General features: G+C 31.0%; 2 protein-coding genes across 5 annotated transcripts; both read right to left on the bottom strand.

Moving 5' to 3' along the window:
- Positions 1-384: 384 nt before the first annotated feature.
- On the bottom strand, positions 385-4,016 carry LOC109805358 (putative glucan endo-1,3-beta-glucosidase A6). Its single transcript, XM_020367406.3, has 4 exons — positions 3,825-4,016; positions 3,434-3,751; positions 2,221-3,192; positions 385-800 (listed from the first exon to the last, which is right to left on the bottom strand). Exons 1-4 carry the CDS (start codon positions 3,955-3,957, stop codon positions 763-765), a joined length of 1,461 nt encoding a protein of 486 aa, XP_020222995.2. The 5' UTR covers positions 3,958-4,016; the 3' UTR covers positions 385-762.
- Positions 4,017-8,431: 4,415 nt separating this feature from the next.
- On the bottom strand, positions 8,432-17,776 carry LOC109805357 (copper-transporting ATPase HMA4). Of its 4 annotated transcripts, XM_083070051.1 has the most exons (9): positions 17,266-17,399; positions 17,026-17,128; positions 15,989-16,734; positions 15,378-15,849; positions 14,501-14,668; positions 12,333-12,587; positions 11,085-11,207; positions 9,626-10,111; positions 8,432-9,119 (listed from the first exon to the last, which is right to left on the bottom strand). In XM_083070051.1, the coding sequence occupies exons 3-9, from the start codon at positions 16,636-16,638 to the stop codon at positions 8,736-8,738; spliced, it is 2,538 nt and encodes an 845-aa protein (XP_082926177.1). In that variant the 5' UTR covers positions 16,639-16,734; positions 17,026-17,128; positions 17,266-17,399; the 3' UTR covers positions 8,432-8,735. The 4 variants fall into 4 exon arrangements, with proteins under 4 accessions (XP_082926177.1, XP_020222994.2, XP_082926178.1 ...); XM_020367405.3 differs by lacking the exon at positions 17,026-17,128 and having other exon boundaries at positions 17,266-17,771; XM_083070052.1 differs by lacking the exons at positions 9,626-10,111; positions 17,026-17,128 and having other exon boundaries at positions 17,266-17,776.
- Positions 17,777-18,589: the final 813 nt, after the last annotated feature.

The following is an 18,589-nucleotide window of genomic DNA, read 5'->3' as shown; positions in this document are numbered from 1 at the left end:
GTTAGTTAATAAAACATGTGTAACCAAAATTTCATGTTGAGTACTTATCTAAAAAGAGAAATGATAATTAGAAACATTCTATTTCTACAATACAGTAAAGAAATAAACACTATCTCTATAATTAATTATAATTTAAATTAAATTATACTTTTAGTTATTTTTTTATTAATATATATTTTTAGTTCTCTTATTTTAAAATATAAACATTTAATCTTTATTTATATAAACATACCATTTTATGAAGTTATCATATAGTATAAAATAAAATAAAATCTCACACTATTTGAAACTTTAAAATCTGATCTAGATTATGATTAGCTGAGTTAATTTATTTCCTCATATATAATTCTACACGATTTCTTTAATCATTTTACAAGAAGATAATAGTACAAAATTTTAAAACTTGATTTTGATTCTTTGCACTTTTTTCTTTGTCTAAAAGTTAAAAGAAACCTCATACAAATATAAACAATTTGTCTGATTTTCAGTTGCGGATACCAAAGCATTATTATGGGTGGATGGAGTCAACTTATGACTATTTAATTCAACTAAACGATCCATTTATCAATAGTTCCTCCATGGAAACTCCTGCTATGAAAACAACCGCAACAATAAATTAAAGACTTTTTTTAATTTTTATTTTTATCAAGCAATAAATTAATGACTATGAAAAGGAAACTCTTCAAAAAAAAAAATCTTCTTTTGATCGGCACTTTCTATAAATTACTACTTCGCTGGTTCATTTGATTGACACGGGCTTCTTCAAAGAGTCACACTTGGAAACTTGCAAGACCCATAACCTAAAATAACAAAAACAAAGAGAGTATGGGCCTTAATAAAAATAAAGGAGAAATAATGTATGATGAATATTAAATATAACAAAATGAATTTATCACTAATTCTTTTCTTTTTTGATTGCATTTATCACCAATTCTTAAATGTTGAAACAAGTTTGAGAATTTTTATTTGGTACAAAATAAAGCTCCTCAAAATAAAAAATACAGCTACATTTGAATTTAGATTTTAAGTTAATTTTTTTTTTTTGTAAAAATAAAAAATATTATAAAAATAATTGCGATGAAAGTTGAACCTAAATATTCATTATTCTAACTATCCAAATCCTTTCCTCCTAATCATTACAGTTGACTTAGTGATTTAAAATTAAATTTAATACAAATCTGCTATTAGCCTTTCTTGAATTGATTAGTTTTTTTTATTTATTTTATTTTAAAAAGCCTCAAGTAGTAATTAAACTTTAATCTATTGGTATACAAAGAAAAATTATGAAATCAATTTTTTCTAATAAAAATGAGAAGAATATATAGAAGAAAATGGAATAAAACGATATTATATTCCATTTTTTGGATCGGTAATATAAAAAAAGAAAGATAATAAAAATTGGTGAAACGTATTTGATTTTATTCCGTAATTTACTATGCTTTTTCTCTTTCCTCAATTTAGGAAAAATGTTTAATATATTATTTTATAATATATTCCAACAATAAAAGAAATTTTATCCTACAATGTTTAATTTTATTATTTTCTTTTATGAACATCATCTGCATAATATTTCAGAGTTAAAAATTAAAAATTAATCTATATTCACAAGTTGTAACTTCTGTTAATCAAGCATTATATTAAAAGAAATATATGTTACATTTTGATTTATTATATTATATTTTATATATAACTATTTATTTCCTTAAGATTATAAAACTCATATACCCATTTTTTTTTAACTTTTGGGACATAACTAATTCTTAAAAAAGTGAATTGTTTGTTAATTTAGTCTGACAAAATAATTAATAACCTAAATCTAACCAATGAAAAGACTAAAATAAACTTCTTTTGTTATTTTTTTTTATAACATTCAAATGTCAAATAAAAAAAATGTTGGTGTTTTTATAAGAACTAATCTAAAATATTTTTTATATTAAATAAAAAATATGTTTAATTAAAGTCATTCATCTTAATTTAATAATTAATTGGTAGAGTAAAAATTTCATTATTTATTGAAAATTTTGAAAATAAAAATAAATCTGTGATAAATTTAATATTATGAATTAAGTTAATTAATTTCCACAATTATAGTAAATTAAATAATTGCGTCTGATAATAATGATAAGAATGAGTAATATTCTTTTTCTAAGAATCTAGTTATTTTTTTCAATGACTAGTTGGGACATTTATCAATTTTTTAAAATATAAATAAACACTTACTTGGATCCTTTGCAGTTTGGGCCGCAAGCCCATTGAAATAGCAAGTTCCACCCAGGCGTCTAAATTGAGCCCAATATGCACTGAACGCATAGCTAGCGTGACCCACCAATGAATCGGGTTTAAAACACGCTTTTCCAGGTTGGATCGGGTCACAGGTTCCGTTCCCCTGCGAGCACGCGTACGACAACGCCGCCGCAACCGCCGTCACATCCGCCCCTTCAGCCACCACACACCAAGCCTTCCCCTTATAATCCACCGCCGCTGGAATCGGCGCAAGTTCGGAGTCCGGCGTCTCACCAGAGAGATCGATGTCATAAACCCTCGAGCCGTTGGGGTAGAACAACCCGAAGTGTCGCTCCGTACCAAAACCCGATTTCAGGTTCTCATTAAAAAGTGAAAATATAAAAGCCGGGAGAAGCAAACCCGGTCGAGCCGGTGTTCCGAAAACCGGTTTTCTGGTAAGTCTCTTAACTAGGTTCCGGTTATACGTGGCAGCGTTGTGAACATTGGCGCCAAGTTGGTCCAAGTCTCCCCCATTGGGCCAACCCGTTTCCGCGATGAAGATCCGAATTTTGGAGTAGCCGAGCCGCTTCATGGCGAAATAAACGGCGTCAAGCATCTGGTCGAATAGGTTGGTGTAGTTTAACGCCGTGAAGGGGTCCGTTACCGTGATGGTTTTGGAGTGGAAGAGGGCGTAAGTGAGATTAATGTGGGTTTGGTCCGAAGACCAGGCGAAAAACGGGTAGACGTCTAGGAAGAAAAAGGAGCGGGTTTTGTGGAGGAAGTGGAGCATGGGCTTTATGACGCTATACGCGATGTCGTTTCTGAAAGTCCCGTTTGAGGGGGGAAACGACGACGACAACACGTCCATGGCCAGGGGAGTTCCCACCTTCACCTTGTTCAAACGGAAGGTTGTGAGGGACTGCTTCATTCTGTGCATTGCTGGAACGATGTGGGGCCATGTTTCGTTTCCTGTGAATGTGAATGTGAATGTGATGACTGATGAGAATTGAGACACAAATAATGAATTTTTTAATTAAGTAAAACCAAAGTATCGTATCATAAATAATTTATACATAATATTATTTAATTTATATAAATTAAAATAAAATTAGTTTGTTAGGTTATCAATCTGAATAAAATATTTGAATTTATAAAAATAAATATGAAAAGAAGTAAGGATAAGTAATTAGGTTGACTAAGTAATTGGTACCTGTGGAGGTGATGAGTTCGTTGCCGACGAGGAGGTAGCGGATGAGCGTTTGAGGGTAGAAGGGTAGGACGTTGGACTCTACCCACCGATCCGCGAGTGTCTGGTTGGTGGAGACGTTGCGCACGAGTTGGTTTGGGAGCATGATCGATACTTGAATGCCCGTGTTCTTAAGCGCTTCCAGGATTTCCGCGTTTGCGTCGTATATTTTCACTCGCTTCGCCTTCAACGACTTTATCAGACTCACTGACATTTTCGGTGCCGGAAGGTTGTTCCCTAATTGCCCATAGTTCACTCCCACTTGCCCTGAGATTTCACCACCTGTCACAAATCACAAATTCATTAAATGCTTCCCAACTTTCATTTTTGAGAGGGAGAAGGACTGGGAGCTTACTGGATATGGAGAATGAGAGTAACAACACAGATACAAATATCGCTGCCATGCCCATTGCATCTATTTCCTTCCTTTTTTTCTCCTTTAACAGCCTTCGTATTTCGGAGAATACGCTGTTGCGATGGAATACCATTCATTAATACGGATTTGTTATAAATCACTAAATACTCCACACTTAAATTAATATTTCCATATATAATGTATAAAACAGTTTTCTATAAAAGAGGAATGCTGAAGTTAAGCTTTTGTAAATTTTTATTATTTAAGTGGAGAGCAAAATGTTTTATATGCTCTAATTTTATTTTAACTTTCTTCCCATATTATAAGAGCAATTAGAGGAGAGTCCACAAAATTTAAAACATTTTTAATATAATATTTAAAGTATTATTATTTATATTTTTTAATTTAAAATTATAAGAATACAAAAATAATTTTTAAAATCTCTTTTTTTTAATCAAATAAAAAAGAATTATTATTTTTTCATTAAAATCTCTCACCTTCCTTCTTTTCAACCAAATAAACTTTTTATCTCTTTTCTTTTCTCGCTTTCTCTCCATTAAAATTATTCATCTATTTTCCTGAAACAAAACAAATATCTTTTGTTATGAAATATAAATTATATAGTAAAATCGTTATTATTATTATTTTTTTAGTATTAACTTTTTAGTTTTTTTTACTAATTAATAGTATAATTGTTATTAGACTAACTGACCCTACATAACCATCAAACTATTTGAAAACAAGAATATTATAAGGAAAATTTGGATCTTATCGAGATTGGCATGGGAGGAGACGAGAAAAGGGCAAAGGAAACGATGGTGGAGTTGAACAATAAGGATGATTTGGGAAGAACGGGGTGAATTATTTTTTATGAATCCTAAAGTCTGGATGAATCATCGCAATTTCGAACTAATATTGAATTGTTAAATTTTGATTTAATTTGTCGTCATTTTGTTGTAGGGTTATTAATTAATTGATATCTAACTCGGGGTTTATTGATTAATAGACAATTCAACAATTTGATGTGTTGATAGGTTGTGGGATTGAAAAAGACAAGGCAACTGCTAAGTGTGCCATCTGGGTGGGTCTGTTCGTGCACCTTCGTGAAGCATTAGGTGTTGACGAAGACTTTGAGATAGTATCACGCACAAATAAATCATTAATTATAAATATAAAAAGATTTTTCAGAGTTCCATTAAATGGATGCTCATGGTTATAAATTAAATAATAGGATAATGTTAACAGGAATATTAAGGAATAAGTTAACAATAAAATTTAAAACATTAGGTTAAAATACATTTATTTTCCATTATATAATATTATATTATGTGTAGTACATATAGATATATTAAAAACATAATATATATATATATATATAACAAAATAATAATAATGTATAATATTAATAACAAATTTTAAACAAAATATTTTAATTTAAAAATTCATAATATTTCATAATTAGCATCATAAAATCTGGGAGTCAGTTTTAGTGAAAGTTTGGTTTATCATTTCAAATCTAGTCAATAAACTTTCATTAATTTTAATCCATAAAACAAAAATAATTATTTTGTCTCATTTGATCAAACATAAATAACAGTGAATGTAACTCATTTTCAAACACATCCTTAGTAACTACATTAATCTTATCCTGACAACAATAGAAATATTTGTGATATCTTACATTTTCACTTATGGTGTATTTAAGAGAGGTAATTTAGTAGGAAATGGAGATGAAAAAAAAGGATTATCAAGAAATTAAAAAAAAAAATTGTGTATTTTAAAGAAATGATTTAAGTAGATTTATGTAAAAATTGTGTTGGAATCCATGTAAATTTAATTTCACTCTTTTTAAGGGTCGATTTATGTAGAATTTTCTACTAAAACATGTATGTACAAAACTACTCTTATACTATTGTCTAATAATTAATAAGTAAAAATTAAAAATATAATTATAATATATTTTTACATAAAAATCTATGTAAAATACATTTTTAAAATATCAATTATTTTATTTTTCACTTAATTCCACTCAAATAAACAATTACAAATCTTAATACTATTTTTTACCAATTTTTTTATTAAATCAATTCTCCTACATTCTATTCTATTTTCCTCGATTCTTCCCCTCTTCCTAACAAAACATTAATCTTAAATTGTCTTGCTTAAATTTTATTTGCGCATGACAAATATTCTTGTTTGTGATTTTGCAGGAAGATCTATCACAGGTTAATAGAAAAATAACATCATCATTGTTGGATTCTTTTAACATGTCACAACATACAAAAACTTTTAACCCAGACCAAACTTTCAAGCAGAAAGGTAAAACCTTAAAAATAACATGTAACAGAAAAGTTAGATTCAAGCTTTATTATTAGGAATAGCTTATCAAAATGTTTCCTATCTTATTTGTATCTCTAGTTCTGTCATATGTCATGTCAACCATACATTTAATGGATTTTATTTTGCTGTTTGGTGACCTGGTGATAAGTGAACTTACCATTGAATTTCACACATTAACTATTAACTAACGTAAAAATATAAAATACTTACATTAGGTAAAAGTTTCAAAATTAAGTTAAAATATTATGTTTAATATCTTATAATATGGAATATTTCTAATAAATAATTATATAATAAACAATTTTTTTATATAAATTAGTGAGATCGAAACACTTCAAATATCTATATATTTTATTTATATAAAAATTAAAAAATGTAAGAATAAATAAGAAAACATATTTAGTTTAATACATGTATTGTATATTTACAATGTGAAGACAAATGACTCGATTTAAATTGTTATATTTACATACTAAGAATGATTTTATTTAAAAGAAAAATTGTGGTTATTAAAAGAGAGAATATAAGAATGACAAATATGGATATTAAACAATAAAAAAAATTTATTATTAAAGGGTAAATATGTCCTTAAAAAAGTAAAAACTAAAAAATGGTATTATTTTTATTTTATTTTTATTAAATAGATTATAGATTAGTGGAAAAGAGTTATTTTGTGCCTCTTTCTTTTTAAAAATAAAAAAAAGAGATAATTGATTTATAAAGGATAAGAGGTTATGATGTGAAAGATTAAAATAGTCTTGATTTTCTAAATTTTTCTTTTTTATTCTTAGCAATTAAATGACAAAATGATCTAATAAAATCCAAGACCAAAACAATTATAAGGAAAATATTTCCTTTACATAATTAATATATATATATATATATATATATATATATATATATATATATTAATTGGATTAACTATATTAATTCAGAATATTTTAAGAGTTATCGTTGTGCGAATTTTTAGATTTTATTTCTTAATCTGCTGAATATCTTTTAATCTATTGATTTTTTATTTTTAAATTAAATTTTAATATTTAAAGTTTTGCAATGATTAAAAATAAATTTTATAACAATATAAATTATTTATTATAAATTTAAAATATAATTTTATAAATAAAAATATTTAATATAAATTTAAATATATTCAAAAATATTTATTTATTATGATTTTTTAATAAAATAAAAATTTATCCAATGCATTTCACATACTAAACTATTAGTTTAGACGTAAGACTTTTTACTTTTAAAAAATACTTTGAATAAAGAAAACACAAAAAGATCAATATTTTTAAAAAAATTTAAATTGATTTTATTCCACTATTTTTTATATGATTTTGGCTAGATTGAACTATTTTAACCTATTCTTGACCTGTTATTTGCTAATTTACATTACTATCTTTAATTTTCTGTTTGATTAAGCAAAAACTGCATCGAAATAACAAATAGAACATGAAAACAGAGGTGAGAAATAAGTTTACTTATATGTTTCATAAGAAATTGCTAAATGAGAAATGAAGAAGGTATGAGTCTCACTTGCTTTTTATTTCATCATAATTTTGTAGAAAAATAGACAAGAAATGGTTGTACAAGTATATATGGCCATTCATGACCTTATTGTCCTTCTCTGATGGTTGATCTAGAGGTTTTTGGGACACCATAATTGATTAAAATTTTTGTTTAATCAATTATGAACGTTGAGATAATATATAAAACGTGATCTTGTAATCAATTGTGACTCTGTTTTATTCGAATATGTTATTTATTCAAATGTCATTTGTTATATTCGAATGTGCTTGATTTATATCAAACAATGTTTGATTTATATTCGAATGTGTCTGATTTGCATTTGATGTCTATTGTTTTTTATTCAAATACGAGTTTGATTGTATTCAATTACAACAATTTTCATTCGACTACAAAAAAATAATAATAATAATAATCCCAGTAAATATTTCGTAGTTAATTTTGAAAGAGTAAAATAGTAACTTTTCTTCAATTATAATTTATTCCCTCCCCCTCCCCCTCCCCAATTCATTTTATTTCTCTTTTATTTCTTATCTATTTCTCTTAAACCAAATAAACTCATTTCCACCATATTTCATATCTATTTCTCTCTTCTCTATTTATTTCATATGTATTTCTCTCTTCTCTATTTATTTCCATCCTATCTCTCTTCTCACAATCAAACACATTGCAAGTTATTCACACCTTAAACAAAAAAAAAACTAAGGCCTAATTCAAGAGATCGGTACACAATAATATAATGAACCAAGGTTGGCATTTTCATTGAGAAGAGGTGTGTACATTTAATGCCTGATACTACATCAAATAATAGTCTAAAAAAGTTCATCTATGCTGGAACAGTAGAACACCATAGAATCCAAAGAGGAGCCTAATTTATGTCAATTTTTTATTTTTTAAAAACTATATCGAGATCACTTGATTCTGGAGTGAAATTGATGTCAAACTTGTATTTCAGGGAAAAAAAAATACTCTAATAAAACTGAGATAAATTAAGGACCGCTTGACTACTAACTTTTAGGCAGAAACATGGCATCAGTAAGATTATATATGGAAAGGTTTTTTATAGAACTGCAGCAGAAGAGATGAAGAAAGCACACTAAGAGAAGAAGCAGCCATGCAAGCACCAGCAAGCCATGGGGGCAATCTGATTCCCGTGAAAGGGTACAAGACTCCAGCAGCAATTGGCATGCCTAGAATGTTGTAACCAAGAGCCCAGATGTAGTTCAGCCTTATGCGGGACATCGTCTTTCTAGATAGATCTATGGCAGTAATCACATCTTCCAAACTGCTTTTCACCAGAACTATATCAGCTGCTTCTATGGCTATGTCAGTTCCAGCACCAATTGCCATACCAACATCAGCAGCAACCAGAGCTGGTGAGTCATTTATTCCATCTCCTACCATTGCAACAGTCACTCCTTTCATCTGCATCAGTTTCAATTTCAAAAATCAGAATACATTAGCCCTTGTTTGATTACTGTTTTCAAAAATTGTTTTCTACAATTTGTTTCTCACTTTAGCACATATAAAAGAGTTAGTCCCCTAAGAACATTTTTGCTTTCTAAAAGTTTGTCCACTGAGTACTTGAATAGAGCATTTGAATAAAACAAAAGAAGTAAATGAGTAAACATTTCCCAACAATTACTGATTTTTGGCTTTAAAAGACTTGTTTTGGAAACAATTTTCAAAACTTAATAGATTTTGGATGAGAAATTAATTGTCGAGTAGTATGGAATTGCTTTACAAAATAGTTTTTAAAATAGAAAATAAGGAAATCAAACAAGCTTTCATATCTTTTCATTTGATCTCTAATTTTAGGCCTTAAAAAATCATTTTATAACTAAATTGTATCATCAGCTACAGTAGTTAGCTAGGTCTAATTGAGAAAACTTGTCTTTTAGCATGATTTTCATATAGCTTACAAGCCTTACCTGCAATTCTTTCACCTTATCAGCTTTGCCTACTGGATCTGTCTCAGCAAAGACCTCATCAATACCCACTTCATTTGCAATAGCAGTTGCAGTAGCACAGTTATCACCAGTCACTATAATGCTCGAGATACCCATGGAGTGGAGGAAAGATATGACACGTTTAGCCTCTGGTTTTACAGGATCAGTTACAGAGAATGCACCAGCAATCTTTCCATCAATTGAAACTAAAACACATGTTCTAGCCAGAACTTCATTTTCAGAGATGTACTTCTCAACCTTGGAACATATTGGAACACTACAAGCATGCATGAGTCTCTTGTTTCCAACTACAACTATTCTATCACCAACTTTTCCACTTACACCAGCTCCCATGTGTACCTCAAAATCATCCACATCTGGGACTTCCTCCTTGGAAGAACCAAATTTCTGGCGCAGCCTCTTCGCATGTGCCACAACGGCTTTTGCTAATGGGTGCTCGCTACTTGCCTAAATATTTGTATAAACAATTAGCTTATACATTATGGAAAAAAACATTAAGATATATTGGATTAGAAAAACTTCTGTCATTTAGATTTGTTCTCCTTTTTGTTTTTCATCAGTGGACAAACTGTGAATTCAAATTCCAAATAAAAATCCAGGGAGCACATACTAATTACAATTCTTTTTCCCTTGAGTGTACGACATAGGAACCAACCCATTGTGGGGAAGCCCCTCAAGGACTATACCCGTATGCCCAAAGACCCAAACACCAAAAACCTGTCTTAGTTTCATCAAAGGCATTAGGCAGGTAGTGGGATGGTGGGCAGTTAGTTACAGGAGAGAGAAAGTGTAGTGGGAATCTGTTATATGTGGGGGGAGTGAATAATGAACGAGTATTAGAGAAATTGTTTGGAATTGGGAGTCCAGAGTTCATTCCCTTACTTGGAGGAGCCTTGGCTCTCAACTTTTCCTTGTATTTCCTCTTTTTCATACAGTAATACAATTTACAGAATTTACTGATAGGATAGGAATTTCCTATCAGTATGTTTCGTTCAGCTTCTTTTGGGGAAATAATCGTTTTTTTTGCCGCGTTCTTGAGTTATTAGAAAAATGGTTATTTTCCTTAAGAAAATTGTTACTAAACATGCCATAAATGAGGACAATATTATTGTCCTGTGTTACTAAATTTATTTGAAATCCACTTAAGCACACATTTTTTCCATTACAAGAAAATGTCAAAAAAAAAATTGTACACAAACATGCAATAAATGAAGCCATAATGTTATTCTCGTGTTTTTTGACATATATTTTATATTAAACAACTTGAATCCACCTAAGCCAATTTTTATTTATCAAAACTAGATTCAGTTTCTCTTTTATATTAATCTCTTTCCAGCATAGGCTCCAAAAAGTTGATAAGAATAAAATTATATCAAATATTCAATATCAAAATAAGTACAGCACTCAATACAAAAGATACCTCCACAGCAATTGTCGTGTCACATAACTCTTCCATAGAAAATTCAGAAAAAAGCACTGCACTAACTACCGCTGGCTTCCCAACTGTTAGTGTCCCAGTCTTGTCAAACACAACAATTTTAACCTGCGTAGGGAACAATGAATGAGATTTCAACGAAAGAAATCCCTAAAATTATAGGGAATATGTGGCCACCTAGCATCAAATAACAGTTAGATAACATTATGCAAAACATGAATGTCACAGATACAACGAAAAACTAACATTCAAATAACAGTTGGATAACATCATGCAAAACATGAATGTCACAGAATACAGATACAATGGAAAATGAACATTTTGATCTTGTGTGTGTGTGTGTATATATATAGGGAGCATATCAAGTAAGAGGACTTTTATCATGAGAGTGAATCTTGACAATTAGATCAAAGGTTAAGATTTCAGGATAAAATCTTGTGGCTATTTTACGAGGTCATGTGATTATTAAACTTTTAATCCTAACCATTCATGTGTGATTATGATCCAAATTTCGTCTCATTTTCTCATACAAACACTCCTCTGAATATGTGTCTGTGAGCCATTGACCTTGATTATGATTTAGCGTAGTCCTGATTTCTTGACAGCCAAAAAATTTCTGAGAGAAGATATTGTCGTTTAGCAACATACAGCTAGAAAAGAATATAAACATTGACAAATTCTTTTGCTCGCTTCATCAAATATGCAGATTATTTATCACAGTAGTCAGACAAGGAAAAAATGGGAAGAACAGCACCATGCATAAAAGGTTAATTGTTCAGATTTTACATCAACCAAATTATTAATATTGAAACAAGGGGAAAAATCATATAGAGCAATGCATCAGGTATTATCATATCATCTTGTGCTATTACTATGCCTAGTCATTTCAGACACTTCGACAACCTTACTACTTTCAAAAGGCAGGCCCTATGCCAAGTGATATAACACCTCGCAGTCTAAATATTTTGTCACAAGTCACAAATAACAGGGTAAAGTTTGATAGTTGTTTACCTTAAATATCTAGTTATCATGTTTCAAATAGTTTAATCCTGATAAACAAAAATAGGGGGAAAGGTTCACAAGTGGTGTTAAAAATATTATATTTTAAAAGTTAGTATTATACTTCTCTAAATGCGAGGAAAGTTTACATATTACAATTCTATATTTTTTTTTTTGTTCTATTACATACTACAACTTGAGATATGGAGTAACAGGAAAAATAAATAGCATTACCTTGTGTGCCTTTTCCAGTGCATCTCCACCCTTGATGAGCACACCTTGAGAAGCACCCATGCCTGAAGCAACCATGACTGCAGTTGGTGTTGCAAGACCCAGAGCACATGGGCAAGCAACAACCAGCACAGAAATAGCAAACTGCAAAGCAAGCTCGAATGCGTCCATTGCTTTTGGTATCCAATGTTTAGGGTAAATACCAGCTTCCCCAGGAATGAACCATCCAAGCCAAGTTATTAGTGCTACAACAACCACCTGAGAATGCAAGTTATGCAACCACAAACTAAGCAGCCTCCCATGGATAAAATATTGTTGCAATGCTGATATCTAGTTAGAGATAAAATGATGCAGGATCTTTATCATCCCTTCATTTTAAGTCAAATAAGACTAGCATAAAAAAATGAAGCAACAAAAGTAACTGGATAACTGATGGCACATGCCTTGAAATGCTTCTACAATGCACGAGGAAGAATTCCTAAACCCAAAACTAGAGTGTAACAAAAGTGATTATTTACATAGCATGGGCAAGATAAGAAGTTGATAAAACATTAAAAAAGAAATAACCCCTTTCCATTATGGGTGTCGAAGCAATTCATTTATCTAGCATCCATTTAATTTTATGGATGATTAGTGATTCATCCATTATTTTTCAAAATCTATTGGATTATATTAAGGAGATTGGATTGAAATTTTAAAAGACTATTTTGACAAAAAAAAATTGTGGATTTTAAAAAGACTATATAAAAATGTAATGACTTATAAGTTTCTTTATAAAAGACTTATATAATCAAGATTTTTCAACTTAGATTTTAATGGATTTATATCATAAGAATTTATAAGATTTGAAAAGACTAAGAATTTATAAGTTTTGAAAAGACTAAGAGTTTTAACAAACATTCAAAGTTACATGTGAATAAGAGAGATAAGGAAAAAAAATGATAAGGTTTGATTTTAGATATATAAAAAAACGTAAAACTAATGCAATATTTTTATAAACTAATCTTTTGGTTTCTTCTTCCTAAATAAACATGAAATTCACTTTCATTGGAGGATGAACAACCGTCACAAAAAAAGCATGTGAATTTGCTACAAACATAAATTTTTTGAGCAATATATATAATATAATAGTAAAACATTGTTAAATTCGAAACAGTTTTTTTATTTTCTAGACATTCACACAGTTGTATGAACCATTTAAATACTGGTCAATTTAACCGTCTATAAGGAAAGTTCAAGTAACTGCAAGAGTAACTTTAAAAGTGTTACTCTCCATCCTTACCCTTTAATTGTTTTTAATTAGTATTTCACAACTTTTTTTTTGACACCATATTGCACATAACTTAGAAAGTGAAACTTTCAATATTTAGATTCTCCTAATCAACATTCTTAAAGTTCTAGCTTTTCAATCTTTTAAAGTACATTTCACAAACTAAAGTATGGATAGCCCAAAGATGGAGAGAGGAAAAAGAGAATATTTCAAAAATAAAAAAATATTTATTTTTTAAAGCATTACTTTTAGTGTAAATTACATTGACACCCCCTAAGGTTTTGTGAAATTGCACAAATACCCCCTACTTTTCTACCCCTACAATAACTTCCTTAATTGTTTGAAAAATATTATATTAGCACCCCTTATACATTACTTTAACCTCCTTAATTATTTGAAAAACATTACATTGTGACCCTATAAGATAGGTTATTGTAAACCTTAAGAATGCAAGGTGTTAGTGCTATTTCATAGAACTACAAGAGGTGTTGATGTAATTTACTCTTACTTTTATGGATAAATGAATTGGATACCATTTCATAAACAAATTGTTAATTGATGGATTGAACTTTTTTTTTTTTTAATGAATTGGATTTTTTAAATGAGTTTTTAATGGATCCAAATAGATTAATGGATTGTTTTTATCCAATCTATTAAAATCTCACTAAAAAATTATCTAAACCATCTGTTTGCCCACCTCTACTTTCTGAATCATCCAATTAAGAGAATTCCCATAAAAAATAAGCTTACTATCGAATTTGTTTGTTTTCCATAATCAGCGTATATATTTCCAGTCTCTCAAAAAAGATATATCTTATATATTACATTAAGTTGCTACACGTGGTTGAAACCTTTTTTTAAGGAAAAAACTAGAAAAGTATAGTTGAGGAATGACACTCACAATTGGAACAAAAACCCTTGAAATATGGTCAGCAAGTTTTTGAACTGGTGCTTTGGCCAGTTGAGCAGTTTCAACGAGTTGAACTATTTGAGAAAGTGCAGTGTCTGATCCGACATGTGTAGCCTTAACCAATAAGCAGCCATTCTCATTGATAGTTCCACTGATAACCTGCTCAACACATTAAAAGCAATTAAAAATTGAAAAAGTTCTTACTACTCTATCATGCCACCTTTACACTAATTTGAACCACTGGAACTGGGAATGAGAAAAAATCGCATGAATCTATTGTGCATGTCTTTGTGTGTACTCTCTCTATATATAAATCTCCATTTAATCATGAGTAAACACATCATGGAGTGCATCCACTCACGTTTTGGTTACACCTATTGTTAGATAGCCCCAGAGGCTAGACCACATGAGAATTATATGGGACAGATGAGGGATTCAGGGTGGGGGCCTAACAAACTTGGCTAGATGGCAAGCAGAGTGGGAAGGAACAGACAACTGCCAAAAGCAAATAGTAAAGGGAGGGAGGAGAAGTTAAGGGAGAGATAAGCTAGTAATTGAGTGATTTTGGGACCTTTGGGCAAGTAGGTTTGCAGAACCTCAAAGATTTGCAGTGTTCTACCTTCTATTTTCTTGTTTTGCGAGTGACTTTGATACATGTGATTAGGGTTTAGCCCCATTTTTCTGTAATTAAATGCATAGCTCCTATCAGCTATCTTTCGTGGATTTCTCACCCTTCAACGTCAACACTCACCTTTATTTTATTCATGTTTTTGTCATGGTCAACCCTAATTATTAGACAGCCTCTGCTCTCACAATCAGTAACATCAAGAACTACTATCAATTTTGAGTCATAACATATGAATAATACCTTGTCTCCTGGACCTTTATCAACAGGTCTTGCCTCCCCAGTGATCATACTTTCATTTGCATAGCTTTGTCCTTTTATAACAGTACCATCAACGGGAATTTTGGCCCCAGGAACAATCTTAATTATGTCATACTTTTGTATGAGTTGAGTGTCAATTTCAGTCTCTGTGAGAATATTCCCATCATTATCAATTTCTACCAAATAAGCTTTATCAGGAACAAGTTGAATCAGCTTTCCTAAAGCATCTGATGTTTTCCCTTTAGCCACAATTTCCAAATATTTCCCTAATAGAATAAAGGATATCAACATGGAACTTGTCTCAAAGAAATCTTGTCCTTCAAATGTATCTGAAGTCAGTGCTTTTATTAAAATATATAGAGAGTAAAAATAAGCAGCATTTGTGCCTAGCGCAACCAGCACATCCATGTTAGCAGATTTTCGCTTCAGTGCATGATATGATCCCACATAGAACCTAATAGTAATAGCAATAGCAAATGACTATAAAAAAACTCTTAACTTCATGAAAACAATGCAATAAATTTGTCTTGTGGCAAATAAAGAGAAACATTAACAAGAAACTAGGATTAAATAGTCATTCATAGTTATAGTACCTTTTGCCAACTATGAATTGCACAGGCGTGCTAAGGATCCATCTTAATAACAATCCAAGTGTAAGCATATTGTGGATCTTGAAGTTTAACCAGTTGCCATAAGGAGGAAGCATAGGAAGCACCATGGCAAATACAAAAACTGGAACAGAAAAGAAGCAGCTGAACAAAAATTGGTCCCTATACATACGGATTTCATTCACCTTGTCCCTTTCTCTTTGCCCCGAAGGAGAGTACAAGGTTGCTTGGTACCTCTTGGGGCCACAGCTAGCTTCCTGAACACAATGAATGAGAGACCTTGGACCAGTAATGTCTGGATCATAGCTAACCGTAACCTTATGTTCTGACAAATCCATCTCAACATGGTTCACCCCTACAGCTAACTCAAGAGAAGACATCACTACATTAACATCTTCTGCAGAATCAACCCCTTCAAGCTTTAGATGCACTTTGTTTGCATCATTCCCAGAGCTAATAAGATCAGCCCCAAAACCCGCATCTTCTATGGCCTCAATTATCTTGTCAACATTGATGAGGTTAGGATCAAAGTGCACTTTCGCCTCCTCCAAAGCGAGACCAACAATTGCATTTTTCACCCCTTCAACCATTTTAAGGGCATTCTCAACAGACTCGGAGCAGCTTGTGCATGCCATTCCTTTAATTTTCACTCGGCACACCGCTATGTCCTTTTCATGAAGCTCATCAACTCCAAAACCACTCTCCTCTATACTTTCTCTTATTTGTTTCGCCTACAACACATTCACAATCACAAAATTACATCACCAGACTTTTGGTCATTGTAAATATTAAAGTACAAAAAGGACTTAACATACAATTCCGTCCCTCAAAGTGGTGACTCGTATTGATTTAGTCATTCAAAGCCAACAACTTGGACAAAACTTAGATATATTATGTGCTTTTGGTGTTATTCTCCAACCAAAATTAAAGTTTCGCCTTAATAATCCACTTTAGGTTACCAAGATGAATCTTAAATTCTGAGCGGATAACAGCATTAAAAGCACCTAAAAACATCATCTAACCTTCGAAGACCAAATTGTATATTAACACTATTTCGAAATGGAGAATACTTAGATACAGTTCCGCATCAGCTTTCGGTGTTGTTTTTAATCGAAGTCGGAGTTTCTGGTAACATGCATAATAAAGGTTTACATAAATTACCAAGGAAAAACTCTAATTTGAATTAAAAAAACAACAATAACAGGGATAGAACTGCATCTATGTTTTGTCCTTATAAAATAAAAGACCGAAGGCTGACTTACGGTAACGAGCTTAGGGACAAACTTGATTGCGGCTCGGCCATCAAGTGGCGAAACGGCGACGCTTTTGACGCCGTTAAGGCTCCCAACGACGGACTCAACGGAATTGACACACGAGGCACACTTGATGTCGCTTAGTTGGAACGTAACGGTCTTAACGGCGCCGTCTTCCGGGGTCTGCAATAACGGAATCCTAAGATGAGCAGTCCCGTTAGGTTCCATGGAAAGGGTTGGGGTTGGAGAAAATCCAATTGAAAGTTCAAAGGTGAAATTGCATGGATGTGCAGTGAGGGAGGATAGAAGAGAAGAGAGGAGTGAATTGGCGTAAAAAGTAAGAGGGAGGGAATATAGGGTTCGGAAGTTACGAGAATCTGAGGGAGATAAGGATAAAAGAGGTGACGTGAGATGAGTAGTGCTTGTGCGTTGAGTTGCTCGGAATACCCGCTGATTATTGTGTTAAACTTTTGAATTTGCAACCACCTGCAACATGTAACTTCCTTTCCCACCAAAAATTGAGTCTTACCGCTTCTACCCCTCTTGCGTAATGCTAAAAGGCCGGTGTGTTCGTTTTTACATCTTCATCTCGCCCCAAATTCTTGATACATTTTTTTTAATGAAACACTTGCATGAAAAAGGCATCGTGCCCATATTGGATTTGTATTAAAACAAGAAATGTAGTTATTTTTATGAATAATTATTATATAAAAAAGTCTTTTATATGATTGTATCTATTTGAATTATTTTTTAAAATAATCTATACATATTATAAAGAGAATATATTTTGGTAACTACTCCTTTGATTTCTACTTTTTAGTAAACTATTATACCCTTAGAATGTAATAAAAAAATAAAAAATTCTTATATTCTTTCTGAATAACTATCCATAATTTGTAATATTTGTCTGTGTATAACTATTAGAGACATTATGCCTCGACTCCTCTAATAGATGATTATTTAAGATACATCGAATTATTTATGAAGTAGATGATTATTTAAGATGTGAACGAAATTTGGAGAGTAAATTTTATCAAGATGAGTTAAAAATTATATAATAGTGAGTATTTATTGAAAATATAGGTGTGGTTACATATGAAGTGAGAAGTTTAGAAAGTTAAATTTATGTGAATAGGTTAAAAGTGGTTATAAAAAGGTAAAATAGTCCAAGAAATGTATATAGTTATACATAAATAAATATTAAAAGTTGCGGATAGTTATTCAGAAAGGAATAAATTTTTTTTTTTACATTCAAGGGGTATAGTGATCCGCTAAAAAGTGGAAACTAAAAGGGTGGTTATCAAAATATATCTCTTTTATAAATACTAATAAG

Source organism: Cajanus cajan, chromosome 3 (genome assembly GCF_000230855.2).
Source record: "Cajanus cajan strain Asha chromosome 3, NIPB_CcT2T_4, whole genome shotgun sequence".
NCBI classification, from domain to species: Eukaryota; Viridiplantae; Streptophyta; class Magnoliopsida; order Fabales; family Fabaceae; genus Cajanus; species Cajanus cajan.
The sequence above is the reverse complement of the archived record's forward strand: the minus strand, read 5'-3'. Positions and strand labels throughout refer to the sequence as shown.

Bases quoted from the DNA above. Each gene is read 5' to 3' on its own strand.
- LOC109805358 (XM_020367406.3), bottom strand. From the start codon at position 3,957: ATGGTATTCCATCGCAACAGCGTATTCTCCGAAATACGAAGGCTGTTA. The intron at 3,752-3,824 runs GTAAGCTCCCAG...GATTTGTGACAG, and splicing joins ACTCTCATTCTCCATATCCA to GTGGTGAAATCTCAGGGCAA. The intron at 801-2,220 runs GTAAGTGTTTAT...TTGTTATTTTAG, and splicing joins CCAAACTGCAAAGGATCCAA to GTTATGGGTCTTGCAAGTTT.
- LOC109805357 (XM_020367405.3), bottom strand. From the start codon at position 17,484: ATGGAACCTAACGGGACTGCTCATCTTAGGATTCCGTTATTGCAGACC. The intron at 12,588-14,500 runs GTGAGTGTCATT...TTGCATTCTCAG, and splicing joins CAAGGGTTTTTGTTCCAATT to GTGGTTGTTGTAGCACTAAT. The intron at 10,112-11,084 runs GTATCTTTTGTA...ACAAATATTTAG, and splicing joins ACACGACAATTGCTGTGGAG to GCAAGTAGCGAGCACCCATT.